This window comes from Phytophthora ramorum (genome assembly GCF_020800215.1).
Source record: "Phytophthora ramorum isolate Pr-102 chromosome Unknown Phyram_PR-102_s0011, whole genome shotgun sequence".
Classification (NCBI taxonomy): Eukaryota; Oomycota; class Peronosporomycetes; order Peronosporales; family Peronosporaceae; genus Phytophthora; species Phytophthora ramorum.
This window is the reverse complement of record NW_027150657.1, coordinates 713,115-739,607: the sequence shown is the minus strand read 5'-3', so window position 1 is coordinate 739,607 and position 26,493 is coordinate 713,115. Positions and strand designations below refer to the sequence as shown.

At 55.2% G+C, this 26,493-nt stretch overlaps 12 protein-coding genes across 12 annotated transcripts; 7 read left to right on the top strand and 5 right to left on the bottom strand.

The window, feature by feature from the left end:
* Window positions 1–378: 378 nt before the first annotated feature.
* KRP23_11066 (uncharacterized protein) lies at window positions 379–4,145 on the bottom strand (the record flags this gene model as incomplete). Its single annotated transcript, XM_067881581.1, has 3 exons — window positions 379–382; window positions 1,335–2,206; window positions 3,216–4,145. 3 exons carry the CDS (start codon window positions 4,143–4,145, stop codon window positions 379–381), a joined length of 1,806 nt encoding a protein of 601 aa, XP_067740877.1.
* Window positions 4,146–5,045: 900 nt separating this feature from the next.
* On the top strand, window positions 5,046–6,269 carry KRP23_11065 (uncharacterized protein; the record flags this gene model as incomplete). The annotated part of the gene is made up of 1 exon (XM_067881580.1): window positions 5,046–6,269. The coding sequence occupies one exon, from the start codon at window positions 5,046–5,048 to the stop codon at window positions 6,267–6,269; it is 1,224 nt and encodes a 407-aa protein (XP_067740876.1).
* Window positions 6,270–6,524: 255 nt separating this feature from the next.
* KRP23_11064 (uncharacterized protein) lies at window positions 6,525–7,643 on the top strand (the record flags this gene model as incomplete). Its single annotated transcript, XM_067881579.1, has 1 exon — window positions 6,525–7,643. The coding sequence occupies one exon, from the start codon at window positions 6,525–6,527 to the stop codon at window positions 7,641–7,643; it is 1,119 nt and encodes a 372-aa protein (XP_067740875.1).
* Window positions 7,644–8,764: 1,121 nt separating this feature from the next.
* Window positions 8,765–9,934, top strand: KRP23_11063 (uncharacterized protein; the record flags this gene model as incomplete). Its single annotated transcript, XM_067881578.1, has 1 exon — window positions 8,765–9,934. The coding sequence occupies one exon, from the start codon at window positions 8,765–8,767 to the stop codon at window positions 9,932–9,934; it is 1,170 nt and encodes a 389-aa protein (XP_067740874.1).
* A 1,241-nt stretch (window positions 9,935–11,175) lies between these two features.
* Window positions 11,176–12,354, bottom strand: KRP23_11062 (Transcription factor MYB3R-4; the record flags this gene model as incomplete). Its single annotated transcript, XM_067881577.1, has 3 exons — window positions 11,176–11,364; window positions 11,425–11,505; window positions 11,581–12,354. 3 exons carry the CDS (start codon window positions 12,352–12,354, stop codon window positions 11,176–11,178), a joined length of 1,044 nt encoding a protein of 347 aa, XP_067740873.1.
* Window positions 12,355–12,573: 219 nt separating this feature from the next.
* On the top strand, window positions 12,574–13,314 carry KRP23_11061 (40S ribosomal protein S3-1; the record flags this gene model as incomplete). The annotated part of the gene is made up of 1 exon (XM_067881576.1): window positions 12,574–13,314. One exon carries the CDS (start codon window positions 12,574–12,576, stop codon window positions 13,312–13,314), a length of 741 nt encoding a protein of 246 aa, XP_067740872.1.
* Window positions 13,315–13,447: 133 nt separating this feature from the next.
* KRP23_11060 (tRNA-uridine aminocarboxypropyltransferase 2) lies at window positions 13,448–14,596 on the top strand (the record flags this gene model as incomplete). Its single annotated transcript, XM_067881575.1, has 3 exons — window positions 13,448–14,001; window positions 14,056–14,395; window positions 14,456–14,596. The coding sequence occupies 3 exons, from the start codon at window positions 13,448–13,450 to the stop codon at window positions 14,594–14,596; spliced, it is 1,035 nt and encodes a 344-aa protein (XP_067740871.1).
* A 306-nt stretch (window positions 14,597–14,902) lies between these two features.
* KRP23_11059 (uncharacterized protein) lies at window positions 14,903–16,764 on the top strand (the record flags this gene model as incomplete). The annotated part of the gene is made up of 2 exons (XM_067881573.1): window positions 14,903–15,800; window positions 16,754–16,764. 2 exons carry the CDS (start codon window positions 14,903–14,905, stop codon window positions 16,762–16,764), a joined length of 909 nt encoding a protein of 302 aa, XP_067740870.1.
* A 53-nt stretch (window positions 16,765–16,817) lies between these two features.
* Window positions 16,818–19,784, bottom strand: KRP23_11058 (DNA repair protein REV1; the record flags this gene model as incomplete). The annotated part of the gene is made up of 2 exons (XM_067881572.1): window positions 16,818–19,416; window positions 19,477–19,784. 2 exons carry the CDS (start codon window positions 19,782–19,784, stop codon window positions 16,818–16,820), a joined length of 2,907 nt encoding a protein of 968 aa, XP_067740869.1.
* A 246-nt stretch (window positions 19,785–20,030) lies between these two features.
* On the top strand, window positions 20,031–20,777 carry KRP23_11057 (GTP cyclohydrolase 1; the record flags this gene model as incomplete). Its single annotated transcript, XM_067881571.1, has 1 exon — window positions 20,031–20,777. The coding sequence occupies one exon, from the start codon at window positions 20,031–20,033 to the stop codon at window positions 20,775–20,777; it is 747 nt and encodes a 248-aa protein (XP_067740868.1).
* Window positions 20,778–20,972: 195 nt separating this feature from the next.
* On the bottom strand, window positions 20,973–23,843 carry KRP23_11056 (uncharacterized protein; the record flags this gene model as incomplete). Its single annotated transcript, XM_067881570.1, has 1 exon — window positions 20,973–23,843. One exon carries the CDS (start codon window positions 23,841–23,843, stop codon window positions 20,973–20,975), a length of 2,871 nt encoding a protein of 956 aa, XP_067740867.1.
* Window positions 23,844–24,064: 221 nt separating this feature from the next.
* KRP23_11055 (Double-strand-break repair protein rad21-like protein) lies at window positions 24,065–26,196 on the bottom strand (the record flags this gene model as incomplete). The annotated part of the gene is made up of 6 exons (XM_067881569.1): window positions 24,065–24,262; window positions 24,336–24,570; window positions 24,640–24,740; window positions 24,809–25,557; window positions 25,632–25,759; window positions 25,823–26,196. 6 exons carry the CDS (start codon window positions 26,194–26,196, stop codon window positions 24,065–24,067), a joined length of 1,785 nt encoding a protein of 594 aa, XP_067740866.1.
* Between the last annotated feature and the right edge of the window lie 297 nt (window positions 26,197–26,493).

The following is a 26,493-nucleotide window of genomic DNA, read 5'->3' as shown; positions in this document are numbered from 1 at the left end:
GGAGAAATCGAGAATGACGAGTGGAGTCGGTTGGGGTCGGTTGATGACCGTCCAACGAATGGAGCCAAGACTCGTTGAAGAGAACGTGGGTACTACTGTAGCTGCTTGCGGGAAAACGTTTTCGGTGCGAATAATGGGTACAGTATGCTGCAACCAGCGACCTACGACAAGCCAGGAACACTCGACGTGTGACCTCAACTTGCAGTGTTTCCCTTCCTCTACCCGTGACCCTGTTAGCCGTTCCCGAAGAGACACCCACGGCTCTAGCAGATTACAATGGAGCCTCACGAACAGCGGGACGACCAGTGTCAGCGACTTGACAGATGCGGCGGAAGAAAGTTTGCCAGAGAGAGCAGTCGATGCAACAGATCGCTGAAATCATCTTGAGTCAAAGCAGAGATTGTTGGTCAGAGCAGCACAGTCATAAGCTTAAGACTTGTGGACGTATTTTTCTGTGTTCCTACAACTCGTTAGCCAAGATCTTCTGTAGTCGATACAGCGCTTCCGCCGCCGTCGGTCGCTGCTTCGGGTCCACAGACACACACGCAAAGCCCAGCTCCACCATTGACGAAGGACCGAAACCCGAGAACTGGACGCGGAGTTTGCCCATGGCCACCATTTGAAAGATAGCAGCATCAGCCATCTTTTGGCTGGAGCGAGAGTTGTTCTTCGCGAAAGCGTACGGCGTTGTGTGCTGGTCCAATTCAGACAGCACCACGCCGAACGAAAACATGTCTGCCTTGTCGTCGTAGCGCTCGCCCAGCATCACCTCCGGTGCCATCCACAGCGACGTACCAACGCCAGCAGTCATCGTTGCATCGATGCGTTCGCGAGAGATCCCAAAGTCCGTCACCTTGGCATCCATGGCCTGGTTGAGTAAGATGTTGCTCGACTTGAGATCGCGGTGGATCACAGGAGGAGCACACGAGTGCAAGTACGTGAGCGCGTGGGCCACGTGAAGAGCTACCTTCACCTTGTCATGGTCGAATCCGACGGGCAGACTCTGCTCCTCGTACTGGGACAGCAAAGCTTTCAGATCGGTGGTCATGAACTCGGTAACGACACACAAGTCGGTGAGTGAGTCCCACGCAACGCCAACAAACTGAACGATATGCGGGTGTTCAAGCGTGGTCATGAGTTTCACCTCAGAGAGGAAGGCGTTGACTTGTGTGAGGCTCTTCTTTCGCTCTGGCAGCAGCATCTTGACAGCGACAGGTTGTCCGTTGTACGTGCCAGCATACACCTCACCGAATCCTCCTCTGTTGATAAGACGCCCAACGAGGACTTTCTCTTTGGGGATTCTTGCCGCAATGATGGCTTCGTCGTCCCATAACTTGCTCATTATCGTTCCGCCGTTGCTCGAGAGCGTCTCCGTCTCCGTGGTCCGCTTCGCCGAACTTCGAGGCTTGTCACGGAACTGAGTGACTGGAGTCACGATTTGCTCATAAGCCATGGGACTCGGAATGTTCACGTGCACATTCTGCTGCTGCGTGTTCTTGCGGCGTCTCCGCCAGCAGCAGCAACATCCGATGGCAATCAACAGGAGAATGATGCACCCGCCAGCGATCCCCGCAATGAGGCCGACGCTCACACTGGACGAGCTCGACGAGCCGCTTCCGTCGGTTGTCGTCGTGCCACTGGAGTCCAAGAACGTGCTACTGGTAGTCGTCGTGCTTCCTCCGGTTGTCGTCGTACCCCCACCACTCGAGGACGTGCTGGCTGCACTCACAGTCGAGCTACCGACGCCGTTTGTGGCCGATCCCCCCGAGTTCGAGTAGTATTTGGTGCCAGTATAGCACGTGTGGCTCGTGAGTAGATCTTCACTAATGTAAATGGTCTCAACGATGGAGATCGAGCACGCCGAGTCCACGAAGTACTGGAGCTTGGCTGACCCATTGGTGAACAGCGTTGCGATCACAGAGCTCCCGTCTCCAGACATCTCGCAGTCCCCCGAGGCGAGAAAAGCGTCTTGTCCATACGAAGTCTCACAGTCTGCCTCAATGTAGACATCGGCTAGGAGATACCCCGTGTCGCCGAATACTTCCGCTGCACCTGAAAGCCCGTCCGACGGACACGTGGTGGAGGTGTAGTACGTCCCCGAGCTTGTAATCGCCGAAGTGCAGGCGGAACTGGAGCAATCCGCTAATGTGGTGGCCGCCGAGTAAACCGGAGAGGCACAGTACGCGTCCGAGAAATAATTCACCGACTGCATTATGTGCCCACCAAGAGGAGAAATCGAGAATGAACCGGGTATTGTCAGGTGATTGCATCCCACCGGCGCATCGTTTGGTGGAGCCAAGTCACGTTTGACGCGTTGTACCAATTCCCGTCTGACCTTTTCGCGGGAAGACGTGATATCAATGCCATGGGGTATACGTGTGCAGTTTATTTGACCGCTACCTCACTCACTCTACTCGGTACTCCAGCGTCAAGACTTTGTGGAGTCTGTACAACGCTTCGGCTGCGGTGGGTCTGTCTCGCGGGTCCATCGAGACGCACGCTCTTCCCAGCTCCACCATCGTCTCTGGCCCAGCGCCCGAGAACTCGACGCTCAACTTGCCGGCGGCTACGTTTTGCAAGATGACGGTGCGAGGCACAGAGCTGGATCGAAGTCTGGCGTGAGAGTACGGCGCTGTGTGCGTCGAGAGCTCGGATAGCACCACTCCGAACGAGAACATGTCTGCCAGCTCGTCGTACGCATTGCCTAGCATCACTTCCGGGGCCATCCACAACGACGTCCCCACTCCAGCCGTCATGGTCTCGTCGATCCGTTCTCGGGAGATACCGAAGTCGGTCAGTTTTGCATCCAGCTCCTGGCTGAGCAAAATGTTCTTGGACTTGAGGTCTCGATGGATCACGGGCGGGTCCAGAGAGTGCAGATACGTGAGTGCGTGGGCCACATGCAGCGCGATCCTGACTTTGGTGGGGTCGAAGCCTTCCGGGTGACTTTGCTCTGCGTACATTGCTAGCAGCGCCTTCAAGTCCCCTCCATCCATGAATTCCGTCACGGAGCAGAGGTCCGACAACGAGTCCCAAGCCACCCCGACGAACTTGACAATGTGCGGGTGGTCCATCACGGCAGTCATCTTCACCTCCGCCATGAACGCGCTCACGTGGGGGATGCTCCGTCGACTGTCTGTACGAAGCATTTTGATCGCAACCCGTTGGCCGTTGTAGGTGCCCTTGTACACCTCCCCGAAAGCCCCACGACTCACTAAAGTCTCCACAACCACCTTGTCGCGCGGTATCCGAGCTGCCACGATAGTGTCGTCGTCCCAAGCTCGATCACCAGTCTGCACCGGCATAGTCGTCCTGTTGCTGGAATGCTCGGTCTTGCTTGACTTCAGGTAGGACGAGCCTGGTCGCACCTCCATCATAGCCAAGGTATCGTCTCTTTCAAGGCGCTTGTTGGCCTTAAGCTTTCGACCAATTAATACAGCAACCACCAAGACGACAACCCCCACAGCCCCCACAACCCCCACGAGTGTAGCAGTGTCACTAGAACCCTCCGACTCTGTTGTCCCCACCATATTCGACGACCCGCTCGAGTCATAGTCTTGGTAAACAAAGTACTTTGCAATGACTTGGACCAGGCCCGTGTTGCTGATTCCTTCGTAGCAGAGGTGGTTGGTCAGCGTCTCGTTGCCCAACGCATACGTCGTGATCGGAGGCTCAGTGCAGTCCGTGTTGTTGAACATGATCAAGGCTGCCGAGCCGTCGCTGCTAAGCGTGACACTGACGCTGTGGTTGTGTCTCGTCGTGAACGGCTCGCAACCCCCAACAACCAGGCCTTGTCGATACAAATACGCGTCGTCCGTGCAGTTGACGTTGCTGTACGCTTGTCCTTCGATGAACGCTTTGCCCTGGAACAGGTCGCCCATCGGGTCGTACGAGTAGCTGTCGGCCGAGTAGCAAGTGACGGCCTTGTAGTAGTCCGAATTGTCCCCGAAACCTCGGAGCGAGCACGGATTGGCGGAACAATTGTCGTTCTCGAGCACTAGCACGTTCACCGCGGGTCCGCTGCAAGTGGCGTCTGTGTAGATGGTGGTGGTCTGCATCATGTACGAGGTGGCGGACGCCTCCACCCCCGACACCACTTGCAGACACATCGCTGCAAGCATCGAAAGCGCAGCGAGGAGCTGCATCCTGGCCACCGCTCAGACCCCTTCGAGACTGCCAAGGGATCGATGAATGAGGGCAGATAGAGCCAAGGTCTCGTGGAGTTCGGCTGGTACGGAGAAACGGTGCGAGGTGATATACGATATCGGGATACCTCGTGCATATTGATCGAGTCGCGAGCTTTGCCATGTTGTTGAGCGAGAAGATCTGCCCACAGTTGAGCACCTCGATCGACACGATAAAGGTTCATCGTGGCCCATGTTCATGGGATACTGGGGAGACCGTTGTGATTCACAATGTGAAGGGATCCTGTTCGCGTTGCAGTCGACACTCGAACGGAGCCTCTATAACTTCCGACCGGAGACTTTTGTCCTGTCGCCAATCGCCTTGGCGCCAGAGAGATGTCATCCCGAAGTCAGGTCTGATGCATTGCACAGCTTACAATCGGCGAAGAGACCATGCCTCGGTTGTCTGCAGATTGATCGTCTGCAGGGAGTATTCCTTGCCATTTTGCCGTCGCCGCCGCTGGAGAAATTGCGGGCGGGATGCATGACGACGACCGAGTTGGCCCTCTTCTCAGCGGCGGAGGCCTTCCTCTTGCGTCTCCACTGTCCAGCAATGAAGCGCTTGATGTAAAGGCCCGGACTAGCCGGCAGCAATCGGATTGAGTTCGTCACTCTCGCTGGACGCATACACCAACTACGGACACTTGCAGTTCCTGCTGCATCGACAAGAAGATCGAGAGCTGTACCACAAACTCGACGACGCGGCACACGGCGCATTGTCATCAGCTTATGCCGACAGGCGGCACTGAGCTTGTAATCACTGCCACCCGTCAACAGCCGAGATGATAGGTAAATTGGTAAACCTTGTCCGACAGGAACCGGATAATGGTAAAGTGAGTGCGACACATTTTCAATTCGACCATGACGACGTCTGACGAAGCGTTCCTCGACGAGGTGGAGAACTTCTTGGGTTCTTGCACGCTGCCGGCCATCCTGGCACCACATGACAGCGGGAGCGACAGCAAGGAGGTATTACCGACAAGCACAAGCACAACTCCATCGGAACGGGTGGCCGACATTGTTTCTCTACGGCCAAGCCTCACTTTCAAGGTAAAGATCAAAGTGGACGCAGCTACCAAACGCGAGCTGGAAAAGGCAAAGGACCGAAAGAGAAGAAGCGCGTATCGCGAGCGCCGCCGAATCGAACGCGAGAGTCTACAAAAGGAGCTTGAGCAGCTAACGGAGACATTGCAAAGGGCCCAAGACGGTGAACCCAATTTGTACGCTTCGGTGTGGAGAAAGCTTGCGGAGCGCCAATACGCTGCCCGGTTGAGCGCTGAAACGGAGCGACGACAGCTATGCCGATCGATCGACGTTCACGGCACCTTATTACATCAATTTAGGGCAATGATTGACGAACGATTCGCTGGAGACGTTAGTGCTGTGCCTTACGAGCACAAACGAGTTCGTCTGGAGCCGTCTGGCGACCCGATATTTGCTGCGTACCTCGACGAGCTGGCTGGAGTCTACGCTCAGACCGAAGAGATCTTACGTTCGGGAGACCTGGACTCGACAGAGGCAAACTGGGAGGAACCAAGTGAGGCGTGGATCAAGGACCCCGACACGGGTTACTTCCTGTACAGAGGCAAACTAACTCTACCGTTCAACTACCGGGACATTTGTCGCTCGCGATGGTTCACTGCACCGTTGCACCACCGCAACGAATGCCGCCAGGTGTATGAAGACGTGGACGACCCAGAGAACACGATTGCGCTGAAGTTTCGCATTACGACCCGCTTGAGCGCAGACAGGATTGCTTCAGTGGTGCAGCGACTTGTGCTCCGTCGATACGAAGAGAGCGAGCGCACGGTGATCGTCTGGCGGCTGTTCACAGAGGGTGAAGGGGTCTTTGCTGGCATGCACGCCGATGAGACGGGCTGGGGGGTGGTCACACCCGTGAGAAGCTCGTCCAGGACAGGCACTGTAATGACGACTTGCGTCCGCAATGTGCCCATGCACCTCAGCAGTGCTGCGACGTGTGCACCCGTTCTGAAGCAATTCGCAGGCAAACTGGTCGAATGGGGGTCGGAAAACAACCTGGAAGTCACGCAGCGGCTCAAAAACCTGCAGCTCAACGAAGGGTAGATACGCTTGGTACTTTAAAGAGGCCACAGACCCCCACCGCGAATCGACAGAGAAGCAGTTTACGTGCATGGCTTTTGATTTGGCAACGGAAAACAGCGCAGACAATCACGTTGATCCGCAGATAATACACGTTGTACTAGTTGTGACACCGGCTTGCACTTCAAGTGAGACCTTGTCCGACGATGGTCATCGTGGTTTGATTACGCAGTTTAGCCGCCGATGTAGGCTCACGTTTGGCACACATTCCATTTCACAATGACGACGACAGACGCCGCATTCCTCGCTGAGGTGGAGAAGTTCCTGACCTCGAGCGATATACCGACAATAAATGGTGGCGGTGACGACAGGGTTGGGTCGTGGCTAGATCACAAGGTGAGTGACATCGTAGACAACGCTACAAAGCGCGAGCTGGACAGGGCAAAGGACCGCAAGAGGCGAAGAGAGCATCGCGCGCGACGACAAGTTGAACGAGACAGCTTGAAGCTGGAGGTTGAAAAACTCACGGGCGAGCTGCACCAAGCCAAAGTAGTGTACGATTCGACTTGGAAGGTGCTCGCACAGCGACAACTAGCAGCTCGGCTGAGCTCCGAGGCGCAGCAACGACAATTGTACGAGTCAATCCATGTCCAAGGAGCACTCATGGAGGAGACCTACCACCTTATCTGCAAGAACGAGACTGCCGTTCGTTACCAGCCAAGTCGCGTCAGACTGGAGCCTTCCGATTTAGAGATTTTCGCGGCGTACATCCATGATCTGGATGAAGTCTACGCCCAAACCGACGGGGCTTTGCAGTCCAGGGGACTGTCAGCGGAAGAAAACTGGAATGTCCCTAGCAAGATTTGGGATGAAGACTTGGACACGGGTACCTTAAAGTTCCGAGGCAAAATCACCATGCCGTTCGACTTTCAAGAGCTGTGCAAGTGTCAATGGCAGGCTGCGCATCTGTTCCACCGACAGGAGAGCCGAGAGCCGTTCGACGACGTAGAAGACCCGGACAACACGTTAGCGCTAAAGTTTCGCGTTACAACTCGCTTGGGCTCCGGTCAGGTCGGGACCGCACTGCAGCGCATCGTCATCCGTCGGTATGAAGAAGACGCGCGGATGGTTCTCGTCTGGAGGCTGTTCACCGAGGGCGAGGGGCTGTTCACTGGCATGCACTCGGACGAGACCGGATGGGGCGTCGCAACACCGACGCAAGACACAGCGAGAGCGGGGACTGTCATCAGAACGTGTGTGCGCAATGTGCCCATGCACTTCAGCAACATGTCCACACAAGAGCCGATCGTCAAGCAGTTCAACTGCAAGTTGGCCGAATGGGGGCTCGAAAACAACGAGACTGTCACCACAGGACTTGAAAAACATCTAATCAAATGAAAATTCTCGCCTTCAATCAAAGTGCCGGCGCATCGCATAACTCAGCGAAGCCTCGTCCGTCTTGGCGTAGATACTATCCAGTTCTTGGAGAAAGACCACGTAAAAAGCAGCATCAGAAGGCTCACTTGAATCCACTTGGACTGGGGGAAATAGTCTTTTAGCTGTGAGATGGTAGCACACTCGCGAATTGCAGCAGCTTTCGAGTTAATCGCTGCAGAAAGAAGTCGTTGCTCCTCTTCTGAGGCCAACTGACTCTGAAGCTGACGAGGTGCAAGTGCTTCCCACACTTTGGTGTCGCCTTCTTGGACTTCTGGACCTACCAGTGTAGTCGTGAGCATTTCGAGCTTCGGCACGCAACAATGTTTCGAGTTTATGAAGCGGCAGTAACTCTGTCAACAGCTTCACCTTGCTGAAATGCATGGGTATATATCGCATGCATTAATGCATCACGGTTCCCGAAGCACCAGCTCCGACGGTGAGTACCCCACCCAATGGCATCAACATACAGCCTAGAAAATATCCCCTCGCCCTGGGCAAAGGACCGCCATGCGATTGGGTTCGCGATATCGACGAACGTGTTCTCGAAACTTGAATGCCTGTGTGTTTTCAGGATCATCGTCTTCCTGAAACCTGAACAGCACTGAAGTGGCCTGCTTCATGATACTCTCTCTAACCCAGACTTGGCAAAGGTAAACTGCATGGAGTGAGAAGGTGCTAAACGGTGGAGAAGAAGGCGCGGTCCAATGAAGTCATGAGCAGTGCACAGACTCCAAGCAGGTCATCAAGCAGATGTCCAATACACATTTCGCAAACGAGGATTGCACCAAGGTCTCACTTGATCCATCGTCAGCAATAGACTGCGTGAGCACGATAACGCAACATATCTGTCGGGCACCAGAGGAATGGAGGCGCAGAGGTGAGCACAAGGCACTTCTGATGAGATGAGTGTTGCCTGCTTGGCAATGCACCCAAAGTCGTCGGGTTATGACTAAAGCCGTGGCAACACTTTACACCATCCGGATTGTGCATCCGTCATCCGCTTTTGCGTTATACCGCAGCATGGCTCTGGCTTCTGGGCTTGCCGCAGTCTTCGCCACATTCTCATCAGCTCAAATCAAGCCATGGACGCTGAATTTCTGTCCGAAGTGGAAGGCTTCTTGGACTTGTGCGACCTGCCAACGCTTGTGTCAACCCAAGCGGCCCACGGCAATGAAAGTTCATCGCCTCAGGCAGTCGACAGCAACGGTAATGATCACGCCAGTGACGAGGCTAAAGCGCTCATGACAAAAGGGGAGCGTGTCCGGCATCAAGTGTATCGCAAACGGCGGCGAGCCGAGCGTGAACTGCTTCAACAGGAGATAAAAGAGCTCGAAGCAAAACTGGCCAAGGAGCCAAGCAGACTCTTGTCCATGTCGGGCTGGAGAATGGTTGCAACGTGTCATTTGGAGTCACGCTTAGTCTCCGAGAAGCGGCAGCGGCAGTTGCGCGCTGCACTTGCGGCGCAGACTACTTTGATTCGGACGTACCAAGGTTTGGCTCAAGAGGAGCTCGTTCACGTCACTACTTTGCAGCGGACAAGCGAACGCGAGACGCACTGTGAGCCCGCCATGCTGCGACTGGAGTCGTTCGACACGGAGTTTTACAAGACTTCGGAGAAAACCTTCAACGCCATCTACGCTCAGACCGACGAGGTGCTCGACGCCTTCGGGATCGACGCTACAGACAGCAAGTGCGGCATATCTATACGAGAGCTAAGAGATGAGAACGGCAACATGTTCTTCCGCTACACCGACAAGCGAGCGATACCAACGAACTTTGAGCAGTCTTGCATCAATTTGAAGCACACACTTCGACTCCATCAACAGAAAGACCAACGGATTTACGACGGCATGGAAGACCCTGGCAGCACGGTGGCCATCAAGTTTCGCGTCACATCACGGTTGAAGTCGGGCAAGGTCGCGTCGGTCCTTCTTCGTGTGATAAACCGCTGGTACCAGGAAGACAAGCGCATGGTGGTGGTGTGGCGCGTCTTTGGCGAGGGCGAAGGAGGTTTTGCTGGTATGCATTCGGACGAGATCGGGTGGGGAACGTTAACTCCTTCCACCGAAAGGGACGACAACTCCTTACTACGACTTTGCGCCCGCTACGTCCCAATGAACTTCAGTGGAGCGGTAGTTGGAGAACGTGACCCGGCCGTAAAGCAGTTTGCTGGCTTGGTGGTCAACGCGAGCACCACGAATGCCGGTGAAATTGCGACGAGGCTTGAAAAGTTGCTTCTTAGCGATAGCTAGACGGCAAGTATAGTGTAGTTCTTCCGTACTGGAACACGACGCATCGTGTCTTTGCTCGTACGTCGTGAACTTTCAAGCTCGGCTCGATTGTAGGAATCTCCATCCTCCCTGGATTCGACGTCGTCTGAATCGATGGAGCAGTTCTGAGTGTACGAGGCAACGTCTGTGGTCAAGTTTTCGAGCTCGTCAACCAATACCTGCTCTCGCATTGAAAGTCAACAAGTACCTGGCTGAAATTACAAGTTGGGTAGGTTGTATTGTGTTGATCAATTCTGATGAGCAGGTCTCTAGCATACTCGTCCCGTGTCCAGAGTCTCTCCACACGTCCTCATTGTCAGATTGGTCGCATTCCTCTTCGAATCCATCGATGTGCCACGCGTTGTTGACTGGGTCAGGGCGAACTCTCTGGTGTTGATCGGAGGAGTGCGTACTGTCGATCAAATGCGCGTCGTCGCCTAAGCTGTCGACTCCGTCGTGCAATACCCTTGAAAGCTCATGAATAAAAGCGGCTCGGGCGTCAATCGCCGCACCAAGTTGACGCTGCAGACTCTCAGCATTCGATCGCTCTTCTGCTTGATACTTTGCTAGTGCCTTCCACATGCAGTGCGACTGCTCTTTGCCCGTTTCCTTGGCCTTCAGTCGACTCTCAAGTTCCACCGTCAGTTCCATCACTTGCCGTCGTAGATTTGTACGTTCCATTTGACGACGCCTATAATACGACTTGCGTTGCTTCGTCCCCGGTGCATCCTCTGTATTGGCGTTGGCCTCCTTATCTCCGTTCGCATTAGATGAAGTTGAAGTAGCTCGATCAGCGTGAAAAGTAGCTTTTGAGCGCTTTCGCTGTGGCTGGCTGTCTTTTCCCGATCCTTTTCGTGTCTGCGTTGAGGGGAGTGAAGGCAAGTCGCAGGAGGACAAGAAACTCTCAACCTCGGTTAGGAAAGTCGTGTCGGACACCATCGTAGCCAAAGAGGGAATGGCAAACACGACTTCGAGCTCCCGACACCTAAAATGGATGTTTTCATAACACCGCATGGCATGTTCTTGAAGGGTTCTCAGTGGAGCAATGCCTGCAGACTATCCTAGACTTGGAACAGGATATGAGTATCTTCCCGTGTCTGGACGAGTCTGGAGTTGAGATTCTAGCCTACACCTCCCTCGGCAATACAATGTACAAACTTCTTCATTTGATCTCGACACCATCCTCAGAAACTGCCTCGAGCATCATGCCTCGGTGGTCAGCACTACTCTGTTGCTGATAGCGTGCTCGCAGACACTAACGCTAGCATCCGTCGCCGTTCGCGCGAGTACCAATGGTTCTTGATGGCGTTCTCACTTCGTCCGGGTAGTTCTGCAGCAATCAATCCCCACTGTGTTGAGTATTTCTCGATGGCCTCTGTCAAAGTCGTCTCTTCCATTGTCGTCCACGGCTCCTGTCGTACAGCACCATGAGGATGCCACCAAAGCACTACAACTACGTGCTGATATCTCACCGTGCTAATCGACGGGTCCAGGTGGTTCGAAAACCGCTCGCGGCACTGGTTTCCAATTCTGCCGGGCAAGAACGCAGCAACCTGCACACATGTAGCAACCGACCACGTTGCAGTCAACACAGCCTCCACCACCGCGAACCCACCGCATCATCTCACCTCGGTCCACTTCCTCCCGATCTCGGCCACTTTGTCCACCAACACTCGGTCCTCCATCTCCGTCCACGTCCCTTTGCCTTTCACCACCTTGGCGTCCAGCGTTCGGTACCATTGCTGCAGACACTGCAAGTCCGTCCTCCCCGGAAGCTGCGACGCAATGAACAGCCAATTCCTCGCTCCGTGGGTCGTCACCAGAGTCCTCAGTTTCTCCTTTTCCGCTGTCGTCCAGCGTTGCGGTTGTGCTCTCCTCCTATCTGCAGGTCCTTTGTGTGCTGCTCTCCTCGCCAGCATCAAGCAACGGTTCTTGACACTCTCCGGGCTCTTGCCGCGGAACTTCAGAGCCATTTGCGCCCATTGAGAGTTCATTGTACGCTGCAATTGCTGCAGCTTCTCGTCGTCCTGTGCAGTCCACGCACTCGTCGACAGCGACGGCGCCAAGTGATTCAAGAACCGCTCGCGACACCGTTTCCGGTCTCGGGACGGGAAATGGAGCGCGATTTCGCTCCAGCTACTGCGCCCTAATTGCAGCACTAAGTTCCGCAGCTTTGCGTCCTCGTGGGGTGTCCAGGACGACCGCCGCGCCGTGAAACCCCTTGAAAGAGACGCGTCGGCGACGCAGCTCGTACGTGACGTACATACCGCCACCAGCTGCCGTTCTTGCTGTGCGTTGGCCAGCAGATCTCCGCGCTGGATCAGCCTCTCGATACGCTGGCGCTTGGTAGCCGCGTCACTCGCCAGCGCCCGCGACGTCGAGACCCCAGCCTTGTCGTCCATTATACGCACCTTTTGGTAATCCTGGCGCGGTGACGTAAGAAATAGCGAATAATAACGCCCACGACAGTGTACACGCCGCTTAACTGTCAGATACGGTAGTGCCCGATCGACATTCAGGTGGTGCACACCACACAACGAAAACCATTGGCTGGCATCCGCTCCGTTCGCTGCGCCCTGCTCCTCGAGCTGCGCACTCAGGAATCTCCAAGAGAAGACAAAATGGCTACCAACATCTCGAAGAAGCGCAAATTCGTGGCCGACGGTGTGTTCTACGCCGAGCTGAACGAGCTGCTGCAGCGTGAGCTGTACGGCGACGGCTACTCTGGAGTCGAGGTGCGCGTGACGCCCATGCGCACGGAGATCATCATCCGCGCCACGCGCACGCAGGAGGTGCTCGGCGAGAAGGGCCAGCGCATTCGTGCCTTGACCTCTGTCGTGCAGAAGCGTTTCAACTTCCCGGACGGAGCCGTGGAGCTGTACGCCGAGCGCGTGGCCAACCGCGGCCTGTGCTCGCAGGCCCAGGCCGAGTCGCTCAAGTACCGTCTGCTGGGCGGCCTTGCCGTGCGTCGCGCCTGTTACTCGGTCGTGCGCTTCATCATGGAGGCTGGCGCCAAGGGCGTGCAGGTCATTGTGTCGGGCAAGCTGCGCGCGCAGCGTGCCAAGGCCATGAAGTTCAACGAGGGCTACATGGTCAAGACCGGTAACGCCTCGCTCGAGTACGTGGACACGGCTGTGCGTCACGTGCTCATGCGCCAGGGTGTGCTGGGCGTCAAGGTGTCCATCATGCTGCCGCACGACCCCACGGGCAAGCAGGGCCCCAAGCGCGCGCTGGACGACGTGGTCACCATCCTCGAGCCCAAGGAGGAGGTGCACCGCCCGTACGTGGAGCCCACGGCCCCCGTGGTGCCGGCTGTCGAGGCCGCCGCCCCCGTGGAGCCTGCGTTCCAGGCCACGGCTTAAGATACGGTAGCTTAATTAAATCCGATTTCGTAAGGGACACGTCCTCTTGTCTTCCTGAACCACGTACAGTTGTATCTTGCCATTTGTCTTAGACTTCCCATTCATTCGTGCCTTTGAACTTGTCACTTTTTGGATGGCGGAGGAGGCCCCACGGCGTGAGGCTTGTACGAGGTGCGGTCGGCCGCCTCGTGTGTGCTATTGCACGTCGCTGCCGCTGGAGCTGCTGGCCACGGAGCGCGCGCACGTGTTGGTGCTGCAGCATACGCACGAAAAGCGGCGAAGGGCGGCGATCTCGTCGGTGCCGGTCATGGCCCAGACGCTCGCGCACATGACGCTCGTGATGGTGGACGACGACTGCGACTGCGGCCCTGGCATGAGCGCGCAGCTCGACGCGCTGCTGTATGGAGGAGGCGACGGCAACTTCGACGCGGTCCTGGTGCTCTTCCCGGACGAGGACGCACGGCCGCTGAGCCCTGCGAGTGGAGTGGCGGATACAGGGAAGCGCGTGCTGCTAATTGTCATTGACGGCACGTGGAAAGAGGCCAAGAAGATCGCGAGACGTAACAGGAGCCACTGGGAGAAGGCTGCGTGCGAATGGGAGGCGCGAGGCGCTAGCTGGCAGTACATTTGTCTGGATGGGGAGGAAGGCGAGGCACCGACACGGAGCATCTACGGCGACTTGAGACGGTAGGAACGGCTCGTAATTGCCTTGGTGCTGAGATCTAAGCGATGTATCTGTAGGGAGCCTATGGAAGGCTGCATGTCGACGCTGGAAGCGGTGGCGTCGGCGTTGGTGGCGCTGGAGCCCAAGGAGTCCGGACGTCGTGTGCACAAGGCATTGCTGCAGGCCTTCAAAGGGATGGTGTCCATCCAGGAGCAGTTCCAGCAGCGTGGACGTATCACCAAGCTGGAGCAGTACGGCGGCATCTCAAAGCAAGACGCTGTCGAGGCCAAACGCCTTGAGCTGCGACGCCACCAGCAGAACGTCGCGGCACCTACTGACAGAGGCATCAAGCAGCGCGCGTACGTCTTCTACACCACCCAGACGGACTTCCGCCACCGCCAGCAGCTCACCCAACAGGTACGGCTCCTCGTAACTGCCACCTTGTGAGTGAATTGGTCCTCACGTGCCTTTGACCAGGGCGACGTGGTCACCTGCACGTACGACCAAGCGAGACAGCGCTGTATCGAGCTCAACCGAGACCGAAAGCGCGGCCAGAGACTCGCCCTGCTGCCGTTGGACGCCTTTCAGAAGCATCTCGGACAACCGCACGACGCGTAGCACTCCACGGTTCCAGATGAAGGCAAATATGACGCGCTCGGATGATCCCAGCACCAGCTCAATGGAGCCGGGACTCCGAGATTTTTGGCATCCAACTCTGCGCGCCTTCCATGCAGGTCCTTCCTCGACTCTGGACGTCAGACACTGGATGAGAGTCGGAAGGCCGTCACGGGGGCTTCGTTCTCGTGTCCTGCTCATTCTTAAACGACCATGTCTTGGATGCCATGTCGGGCGCTCGTGGTGACCTCTCTAGTGTGTTTGAGCAGAAGTGTATGCACCTTTGCCACGGTGTCGAAAGCGGTGGCAATGTACGACGATAACCAGTGCTCGGGGGCTCCGTTCAGTATGCAGGTGCTGAATTCCTCGAGCTGTACGCGCCGTTCCTGCAGCCCCGTAGTGTTCAACGACTACACGTATTACTACGAGACGACTTGTGCCGATGCGACGGCCCATGAAATCATTGCGGCAGCGTTCACAGGCACCAGGTACATCGTCATGGACCAGTTCAGGACGGGCAATTGCAGCGACGACACGTACCAGCAGACGCACGCCGTGCAAGACTCGAACCGCTGCGTGCCATTCGCGATCGACGCCATTTCTCTAGCTAGCAACGCGTCCACCATCGCCACGATACTCGAGGACGGGTCGGTGAATATGCCCTTCTTCCCTGCCACCAACTGCAGCGTGCAACCGGCGTCCACATCTACGCCGGACAAGACGCAGGTGTCGACGCACAAGTGCTACCAGGCCAGCAAATTCTACATCAACACAAACGTCAGCGTTGTCTCCAGCTCAAGCTCCTACAGTCGTGGAGACACGTCAACGTCGTCGTCGGTGGAGCCGCAATCGTCGACTGCTATTACCAGTGGGCAGAGTCTTCGCGGAGCCACAGTCGCTGGTGCTGTCACGGTGGCTGCTGTGCTCATCCTGTGTGTTGTGGCCTTCGTCGTGTGGAAGTGGAGATCGACAAAGCGGAAGCTGACGCTCGCGAGATTCACCGATTCAAACGACAGCGTCGCCATGCTGGAACCGGACGACATGGTGTTCATGTCCAAGCCCGTGAGCGGACCCATCTTCCTACCTCAAAGCAGCAGCACGTGCTCCACTTTTCGTGAACAAACCACCACTCGCTCAGTTGCTCCAGTTCTCTCGAGCTTCGGCTCCAGTTATCAACGTTCAGGCCGGACTTTCGTTCCAGGAGCAAGTACAAGCTCGACATTCCAAGGGACAACGATGAATCGTCCGTGGGAAGACGATTTCGTGGTGGCAGCTCGTATCCCCCGTGATAAACTCGTTGTGGTGCAGCTCTTGAGTCGCGGAGGCTTCGGAGTCGTGTACTCTGGGCTTTACAATGGTCGGCGCGTCGCTGTCAAGATGCTTCTGCCTGAAACTCGACGCAGTATCTCGCACGTCGTCGACCTGCTAGCGGAGGTCAAGATGATGGCGTCAATGGAACACCCGCACATTGTGGAGTTCATCGGCGTGGCTTGGGATTCGTTGACGAACATGTGCGTGGTGTCCGAATTCATGGCTGGAGGTGACTTGAAGGCGCTGCTGAGCGACTACGAGGAACAGGACTACCCCATGGGCTTCAACAGGGACAAGCTCAAGATCGCGCTGCATATCACGCACGCGCTCACGTACATGCACTCGCTGGAGCCTCCGATCATTCACCGTGACCTCAAATCTAAGAACGTCTTGCTGAACGAAAAGCTGGACGCGAAGCTTACGGACTTCGGGACGTCCCGAGAGCGCGTGAACGAGTCGATGACTGGCGGTGTTGGAACTTGCTTGTGGATGGCGCCGGAGGTCATGATCGGAGACAGGTACGACGACAAAGCCGACATGTTTTCCTTCGGGGTTGTGTTGTCCGAGTTGGATACCCATTCATCACCTTACTGGCACGCTAAAGACCCCACCGACTCGAGTCGGCAGATGCCTGAGCCAGCCATTCTGCAAATGGTGGCAACTGGAAAGCTGCATGTCAAGTTCTCCAATGAAGCGGTCAAATCCGTCGTGGAGCTGGGCACTGCCTGCGTCTCTGTAGACCCGAAGAAGAGGCCAACTGCTTCTGAGGCGCTTTACAAACTTCACACGATACTAGTAGACGATGTTGAAAAATGTGGCGTCATGGCTGAGTAGGACACTGCATGGTAGTGAGTCGATAAGGTTAATACAGATACAATTCACATTGCATGAAGAGCTGGACAGCAATCTCGGTTCATAGTGGAGCAACTAAACGCAGCGATAACACTCCGTTGAAATGCTGTCGAACATCCTGGTTGACAAGACTGAGAATGTGGTTGAAGCCGCGCTTCAAAATGTCTGCGAGTTCCGCGGGGGTGGCTGCGCTGGAGCATTTACGTCGAAGGAAGCGTAGCATTCTTAAAGCCTGGTCGAGTGTCCGATTCTCCACTTCGACCAAAATGCGCGAGTAGATAGCATCGAACGCAGCAGACTGCGTTTGAGTGCTTTCACCAGGGCGTTCACCATCACTTTCTTTCGTGATCGCAGCAATTTGAAGACTCTGAACGAGATTTGCGTACAGGTCTTCAATCTTCGGTAGCACCAACGGAGCTGGCTTCTTCTTCGCAAGTTGCTCTAGGGTGCTGTTAGATTGAGCCTTGGGTCTTGGAATGGGGGCAACAGTTGACGAAGACGTTCGCTTCTTTGCATACCGATCAATCTCTCTGCGAATAGCAAACGGGAGCGAGTGATACACATCCGAGTCCACTTGAGACAGCCGGATATCGTTCAGCATGTCCTTCGGTCCGTTCGAGTCTCCCACGGTGCTTTGTGCAGCATGGGCAAGCAGACTATTAGACCTGGAATCGAATATGTTTCGTGCTGGATGTTTCCGTCGCAGTGGTGCCTTTCCATTAATCTTTCGCTTTGGTTGTGGCAAAGGCTGACGGTTTGTATGGATGCTAGTGGTAGATGGACCACCTCGACGATACGAAGCCAAGATCTCTTGCTGAAGCTGCTCAGGTAGTTCCTCCAGCACTCCCATATTAATCTGAGACAAGGTCGTAGCTGCAAAGTCGCTAGTACTCCTGGATTCTCTCGGTTCGTCATCCTCCGTTTTTGTTTCGCCTTCTTCTCGTTCGCTCACAGTTGGCACCCGCGGTGGATACGATGAGCGTTCATTTCCCGTTTCCTGAGCAGAGTCTTTTAGCCAGGCCTTGAAAAGCTGTCCACTTCGCTGATTTACACTCGAGGCATCTGAAACCAACTTTGTTGCCTGAACACCAACTCCTCGGAGTTCTTCGCTCGGGAAGTTAAGCTGTCGAAGAAGCTCGATGCAAGCCTTGCCAATCACAACCTGATCGTCTGTAGATTGGGCTAGCACGTGGCTCTTGGAGAAGTTATCGCAGCTACCATGGCCCATGAACTTTGATGGCTCGATTGGTGCGCCTTCCCGCCGTTTCTTGATTAAAAGAGTCAGACATTTCGCCCGCACCTTCAAATTCCGAAGTCGGTGGCTCAATTCCTCGCCCAGTGCCACCAGGAATATGGTTGCGTCTTCCCATCTCTCGAAACGAATACCGAAATTCACTACAGCAGATACGCTTTTCCGCATCATGTTCGACTCCATGGACACTGGTCGCACATCAATTCCTCGAGCGTAATTGTACAGCATCTCGCCAGACGCTTTCCCAAGAGATCGCACAAGTTCACCTCTTGCCATAGAGACCAACTGGCGGACATCCTCCACACCGAGGTCTTCAAGCTTTGCACCGGTCTTGTACCCAACGCCAGGTACACCGCTAACTTTTAATGATAGCATGAATTCTTCTGCTTGACTCCGGTCGTCAATTTGGTAAATTCCATCCGGCTTTGCTTTCTTTGAGCACAACTTTGCAAGAAGAACGTTGAACGAGACGCCGACGCTAGCAGGACACCCAGTCTGGCTGAATATCTCGTGACGAATTGCCTTTGCCTTCTCCAGCCCATGAGTTCCTTTCCCAAACTCGAGAAACGCCTCATCGCAGCTGACAGCCTGCACGTACGGGGTCTGCGAAAAGAAAATGTCGTAAATCTGAAACGAGACTCGCTGAATGGCGTCAAATTGATAGGGCAGTACAACCAGCTCTGGACACAGCTCCTTAGCAGTCTGCATGAACATTCCTGCTCCGACACCTTTCGCGCGTGCCAAGTAGTTACACGACGAAATCTCGGACGACCCGGCATTTCCAGAGTGGGCAACAGCAACCGGCACTTTCTGCAGCTCTGGTCGGCCTCGCACAGCTACAGCAACGAAGAAACAGTCCATGTCCACATGGAGAATCACCCGCTCACTTGACGAAACCGGAGCTCGCACCACTGCTCCACCCTTGTATTTCGCTTGAAACTCGGCCGCTTTCTGTTGGAACGTAGCTCGCCACGCACCAATGTGGTGCAGCCGAGACTTGGCGAAAAAATGCCTCACAAACTCAGCGCCATCTCTTGTCGAATTGGTCCGCGTTTTAACCGTCGTACTGCTACCACTCACAGCTTGTGGTGGCGGAGACGTTGGTGGGTCCTCCAGGTCATCCTCTTCTTCCTCCAAGGCCAAAATATCCAGTTCGTCCTCTCTGCCTTCTGCAGTCTGTTTAGACGCCGGATCGGCAGCACCAGCGCTCGCTTCACCTTGAACTGCAACAGCAGGACTGTCCGTTTTGGTCGACGAAGACAATGGCCCTGACAAACTGAAGAGGCTCCCTTGGGTGGGGTCTGCAAAGCCCGCATAGAGAAAATTCTCCACGGGAAGCAGCTTGTTCTGTTCGATGCTCTGCACGATCCAGTCGGGATGCACCACTGGCAGTGTCTTCCTCGCCTTCCTACAAGTAGTAACTTTGAGGGCAACCTTTCAACTTCAACAACAAGTTGCAGTTACGTACTTCAGTTGCAGCAACTTGGATGCCGGCAAATGCGTGGCGATGATGTGCGTCACACGGTTCGTTTCGTAGTGCTCGAAGCCGCCGCCGTGCAGCAACATAAGCTGGCGGATCTCCTCCTTGCTGGGTACTGTGTAACCATCCACGTTCACGTGCACGCCCTGGAAAACCCGCGACGAATGCGACGCCGACGTGAAGCTCTCGTTCTGTCCGCGCAGCTTCTGGATCTTGTGCGACATGTACACGCCGAAGCTGCCGTCATGGTGCTCGCCGACGCGCTTCCGGCCTGCATCCCCGCCACCTCGCCGCATAGTACCGGTATGCGCAACCTAACGGTTTGCGACCCCTGATTGGTCATATCTAATTAGGCATTCCAAAGCAGAATAACCCGAATGGTGGCAGGGGAGGAGCTCGAGGTAATATAGCCAATCATATCGCTCCATACATTGGTGTATTATAGCCAATCATGTTTCTCCCAGGGCCATGCACTTCTCGTCTGCCCTCGTCCGGTCATTCCACCACTTGAAGCGCTCCTGGCCACTCTCTTATTATCCGCCATGGCCCCCATCACGACGACGCTGAGCACGAGCGAGCACGACCTGCACCCTACCAATAGCAGCGACACGTTCCTGCTGCAAGCGTCCGCCGCCAAATCGCAGGCCCACAGCCGTGATGAGAAGCTGTCCCAACTGTCCATGACGCTGCCCTCCCGCAGTCCGGACGACCACGTACAGGACCAGGAGAAGCTCAAGAAGATGGCGGCCGCTGTCACTACGTTGCTCGAGTGTATCGGAGAGGACCCTCGCCGTGAGGGTCTGGTCAAGACGCCGATGCGGATGGCCAAAGCTCTATTGTACAACACCAAGGGCTACGGCCAGAGCTTAAGGGACGTGCTGAACGAGGCTGTGTTCGAGGAGGACCACGACGAGATGGTCATCGTGCGGGACATCGACCTGTACTCCATGTGCGAGCACCACATGGTGCCGTTCACGGGCAAGGTGCACATCGGTTACATCCCCAACGGCAAAGTGCTGGGCCTCAGCAAGCTCGCGCGCGTGAGCGAGGTCTTTTCGCGCCGTCTGCAGGTGCAGGAGCGCCTCACCAAGCAGATCGCCACCGCCATCATGGGCGTCATTGAGCCCAAGGGCGTGGCCGTTGTGATCGAGGCCACCCACATGTGCATGGTCATGCGCGGCGTCGAGAAGAGCGGCGCCAGCACCGTCACGAGCTCCGTGCTGGGCGTGTTCAAGAGCGACCCGCGCACCCGCAGCGAGTTCATGTCGCTCATCCACAGCAGGAGGTAAAGATTGAGACGCACGGTCGCAACGGCGTGTGCTGTGCTCGGCAGGAGTCAACCATAGGCGCAGATACGACTCTTTTGCTTGACGACGCCGAGACTTAGAAAGACGCCCTTCCGACATGTTAATAATGCTTTGCTTTATGCTGAGATGTGTATTGAGAAAAGGGTCCAAGTAACTACGAGGCTGTGGGGGTGCTGATCAAGAGTAGTCTGAGTCGACGGCCTGGATGAAGGTGAGGTACTTGACGTCGTCGGTGGTTTTGCGGCCGTCGCGGTGGGCGAACTGGTGAGTGAGTGCGTGCACTTCTGCAGGTTTCAAGGACAAGTGCATCATGTCGAGCACTGCAGCGAACTGGAACTTGGTGACGTGCGTGACATTGTTGTGGTCGTAGTCCTGGAAGTAGGGCTTCATGTGCAGACGCCGGTGGTTCACGTCGTTGCGAACGCGCTCGAGTATGCGCTTGATGGACTCGTCCGAGCTTTCATGCTGCTCTCCATTGACAGCAGCGGTTGCTGGAGCGGACACGCCGTGAGAGAAGTCCAAGGCTTCCAGGAAGGTTCGCCAGTCGATCTTGTCCGGGTTTCTGGCTGACCGGAAGTGCATGCTCAACGTGTGGATGTCGGACGCGTCCAGCACGCAGCCGCTGCGGTTGAGTGCCGTGTGGAACTTGGCTACTGTGATCTCCCCGGACCGCAACTTGTCTCCTTCCACGATGAATTCTTTCAGGCGAATGCGTTTGGCGTTGAGCTGGCGACGCAACTCCGCAAGAAGTTGTGCCAGATCAGTTGCACCTGCGTGGTTGCCTCGCGCCGTTCGCCTGTTTGCATCGTTGTTCATGATGCCACTTTGGTACAGTTCTTGGCGATACGCAACGCTGCCAGGTAGCACCAGATTCCGGATGTCTTCACTGCTAGCATTATGGTAGCCCCCGAGAATGTGAAGCGCCTGGAGAAACGCGCGATAGTTGACGTCACAGATGGAACTCAGCGTGGTGCTTGTGCCTATCGCCGCCTGCTCACGGAACTTGATGAGCAAGAGCCGAACTTCAGCGGCTTGAGCTGGCAGAAGCGTTAGCATCGACAGCACGCGCTCGAATTTCGTCGCCGAGATGAAACCTTGCTTAGAGCGGTCAAAGTCTTCAAACGTCGGCTTGATTTCCATGCGCTGGCGGTCGATGGCCCGCTTCATGGTGAGCATGATTCTCTTGACGTGGTCTTCCTCGTCGGTAGAAAGGTCCTTGTCCACAACGACACCACCAAACTGCCCTTCACGCGCCTCCAGAGTCTTCAGGTCGTGGTGAGGCTTTTGCTCCAGCCCCTTAACAGTGAAGACACTCTCGACGTCATCCACAAAAGACTTCCAGGCGATCCAGTGCTTCCCCATACTGTCGACCTCCTTGCACGCATACTCATCACCAAGCAGCGCCATCTCTTCTCGAGACAGGAGAAACCCTGCAGCATTCAATCCCGCGCAGAACTGAGCTGCAGTGATCTTGCCATGGCGTAGCTTGTCGAAATCTCGATAGTATTCTTCCAAGCGAATGCGATCACGCTTGATTGTCTGCTTGATGTAGCGGATCAGCATGGGCACTGACCGAACGTGGGTTTCAGCTGCGGTCTCCTCGAATGTGTCAGCTCGTAGCTTTGACGGCGCAATGATCTCGGACACGACGCCGCCTCGCGAGGAAGGACGTCCATTGTGCTGTTGGTTGTCGTTTCCCCAGTTTTCTAGGTCGTAGCAGAAGGTGACGTAGTTCACGAATCGTTCTCCGTGTGCACTCGAGTATCGCTGAAGCAGTGCCCGTCTTTCACCCTCTCCGTTCAACGTTAGCTTGAACATTGTCATAACGCGGAAGAACTGGTCGACGGTAATGTGTTCACGCTTACCCTTGTCAAAGTCTTGAAACGTTGGTTTTAGCAGAACTCGACGGGTAGAGCAAAACGTGTGAAGTCGGTTCATCATCGCCTGATGAACGTCCGAGTCCGACTCGGTCAACGATCCACGCATTGCACGCGAGCACTTGTCTGCAGTCGAGTGGTTGGTTGCCTTCGTGATCGTGGCAAGAATGTCATCGAAGTTGTTGTCCTGCAGCAGCTCACGGTTGACCTTGCCTTCGATGTTATCGCAGAAGCGCACGTAGTCCACCTTTGTAGTGTCTAGAGTCTTGACGGACCCGTACTTTTGAACAAGCAGCGCCAAGTCGCTCTCGGTCACAACAGGGAAGCAAAGCTTGACACAGCGTCTGAACTGAGCCTCCGTGCACTTGCCTGTACGCAGATGATCAAAATCGGTAAAGAAGTTTTTCGTACGGATTCGGTCGCGCAGCACCAACTCCGACAGCTCCGCCTCAAGTTCCTGAGCTGCAGCTCCGTGGCCCGCTCCTGCTGGAGCAGACAAATGCCGTCTCTCTGGTGAACGCGGCATCGCTGCATTGACCCCAGCACCTGCAGCGCCCGGGCAAATGTCGAAGTGAAGTGCACGGTAATGAACGTCCAACCTGTCGCCGTACGCCTTCAACAGTACGTCCATCTCCTCCGATGATAATACAACGATGTCTGAGATGTCTCGGACGAACTGCGGCTTGGTGACCTTGCCGGCATTGCTTCGATCGAAGTCGTGGAACACGTCCTTGAGAACGATTCCCTTGTTCATTACTGCAGCAAAAAGCTTCTGCTTCACGGCTGCAAGCACGGCCTCTTCGGCTGGTGTCAGCAGCTCAAACGCGAAGGTCTTGATCCCTGCGGCGTCGATATAGCTGCCCGCGTGACTCGTAGGCTTCGCTTCAAGCCCTTTCACCGTGAACACCTTGTCCATCAAGTCGCAAAACCGTCGATAGTCCACGAAAGAGGAGTCATCAGCGAGCCGGTACTTGGCGATAATGAGGTTGATCTCGGCGCTGGACAGGTGAAGGCCGCTAATGTCAAGTGCGCGCTTGAACTGCTCGGTTTTGATCTTCTTCACGCGATGAATATCAAACGTCTTCATAAACTCCTCGAGGCGAATGCGGCGCTGCTTGCATAGCGTACGGATCTTGGTCTTCAGCGACCGAAACTCGGGAGAGCTGTGCATCGCTTCCTATCTTCAATGTGAACGCTGGCGATCGACTTGCGAGTCTGCCGACGTGAACTTGAGATCGAACTGCTTGTTGTCCAGCTCCCCGGTCCTTGCCAGCACCATCCACACTCGCATCCTAGCAAAAATAGCGGCAAAACACCCACGCGAAAATAAACCTGGAAAGCAAGCACTTCATAAGCCTTATTTAGTTGTTGCACGCATCAAAATTGTCACGCTCAGCTGGTATCGCGATCCACTGCTGGGATGTACTCGGAGAACCGGGCAGCCTTAGAGATCTTGATGTCAGAGTACGGCGCAGTTTGGTCGACATCGACGTAGTCCAGAGTCTTCAGCTGGAGGAGCTCGAAGAACAGCGCGGCGGCGGTTCGTCGGTCGTGAGTCTTTTTTGTGAGCTGCTTGTATGTGACTTCCTCCTGAGTGTTGCAGAAGTAGCACAATAACAGTCAGCTACTGCTCTCGGAAACAATGCATTTGGGTCCGCCGTACCTTATCGTTGAGGGACTTTCGCAGCACCTTCATCACCTTCACGGTGTGTGGGTGCCACTTGTGCTGTGCGGTCGAAGCGTCCTGGCCCACTTCGGTGACGCCATCTGCATCACCACGGATATCGTTTACTGCACCAAGCTCAAGATCCACGTTTAGGTCTTCCAAGTCCTGCTGCTCTTCAGGCTCAAATGGAGCTCCAATCTCATAGTCTGGGAAGCCTTCATCTTCCCGTTCACTGAAAATGCAAAAGGCGATGGCATTAGCCTTTGGGACAACACTTCAACCATCCAGTACGAGACCTTACGCTTGGGTTGGACCCATATCAGCAAATTCGAAATGGTTTCCTTCCTCGATGTCGTGCATCATGGAGGCATCACACGAGCCCGTCGTCACGTCCAGGCCAGCCTAAACACAAAGGCACTCGTGAGATGTCATTTCAACAGTACACTCGCTTGGCTGGGCAGCTTACGTACCGAGTTCGTGCTCAAACGAGAGTTTGCGCTCATACGCCGAGTCAACTCGATGTCCTCGGGTTGGTTTACGGTCCTGTCCCTGGAGCCAAATGGGAACTTCCGCTTTTTCATTGTGATCTTAAACATGCTCAACAGCTCTTCCGACATGTTGACCATGCATGGCCGAGAAAACATGTCCGCTCCAGCGAAGTCGCGCTTGCTTCCAGGTTTCTTGAAGTACACGATTCCCGAGGTGCGGGTAATGTCTGAGGTATCCCCCATTCCCTGTTTCAAATAGGACGAGGTGAGCTCTGTGACCGTATCATGAGCAATTTTCCTCTTCTTCTTGGGCCTGCTCGTCTCCACCTCCACATTAGCCAGTGCGGCATCCAGTGACGCGCGCATGGAGCCATTAAGGCTGACATTGAGGTCTGCGCTAATATCGAGCATGGCACCGCTAATGTTCATCGAGTCCTCCGCCGGGTTTTCAATCTCCATAGCGTCATCAGGCGGCATCTCGAACGGAGCGTCGTTGAATCCAAACTCTGGCTGCTCTTCACCCACCACCAGCGAGCTCCTGTCCATCGACTTCTCCCCGTCGTTCACAATCGCCGAGTCGTCCATTGGCAGCATCGGTGCATCTGCTTCTCGCGCCACTTCAATGTCACTAACCGCACTCATATCCAGTCCAGAGCTGCCGAAATTGTCGTCCAAGTCGAAGGCCTGCCAGTTTCCTCCTTCCCCGAAAGAGTCCTCCATTACAATAGCATCTACACACACAAAATAGTTAGCAAAAATTCAACATCACAAACAAGAAAAATTAAAAAAAAAAAACATCTCGCACCTCTCTCCGCGAACGCGTTCTCCTCTCGAATCCGGTCCAACGGGTCTGCCAGCGTAATGTCCTGGCGCCTCGCCATCGTCTGACTCGACGCCGCAATCCATTCGTCCAACGACGGCACCGCCAGCGCACTAAAAAGTAAAAAAATAAATTAAAAAAATACCCCTCTCACAAATAAGAAAATAAAAACGTACTCAATCGTGTACGTGACTTCGGCCTCGAACTCGCCGAAGTTGCTCACGTTGATGGCGCTGGCCGCCGCCTGCTGGTTGGCTTGCGGCAGGTCCACGACCCCCGGGCGGAAGGCCAACTTGATCTTCACGAGCGCTTCGCTGCAGTCCGCGTACAGGTACTTGACCTTGCGTGAGTAGATGCGGACGACGCCCAGCAGCAGGTGGCCCGAGACACGTAGCGCTAGCGGCACCTGCGGGTTCACAATGTCCTGCACGGAGCTGTGGATGTCGGCGGTGAAGATCTGCTGCTTGTTGAGCTTCTTGTCCCAGTGGGCGGCCAGCCAGATCTTGCCCAGCGGCCCCTTCTTCGCCAGGATGATCTGCGAGTAGAACATGGCTGCGCGCACAAGAAGGAAAGGTGTCGATTGATGGCGGATGGAAATTGGCGCGTAAAAGACTAAGGTCGATCGGAATAGAAGGGGCCTGTGATAACGAATGATAGAGTGGAGGTTAAAAATGCGTTGGATATCAGGTATTAAAATGTGATGACTGAAGTGAGGTATGTGCATGTTATCACTTGGTTGCATTTCATATATCATGATAAAGAGGCTCTACAGCACGTAGCAGTTGAGTGATACCTACAGGCCGTGATGGCCGAAACTTGTCTTGGGTACTATATATTATTAGCCACT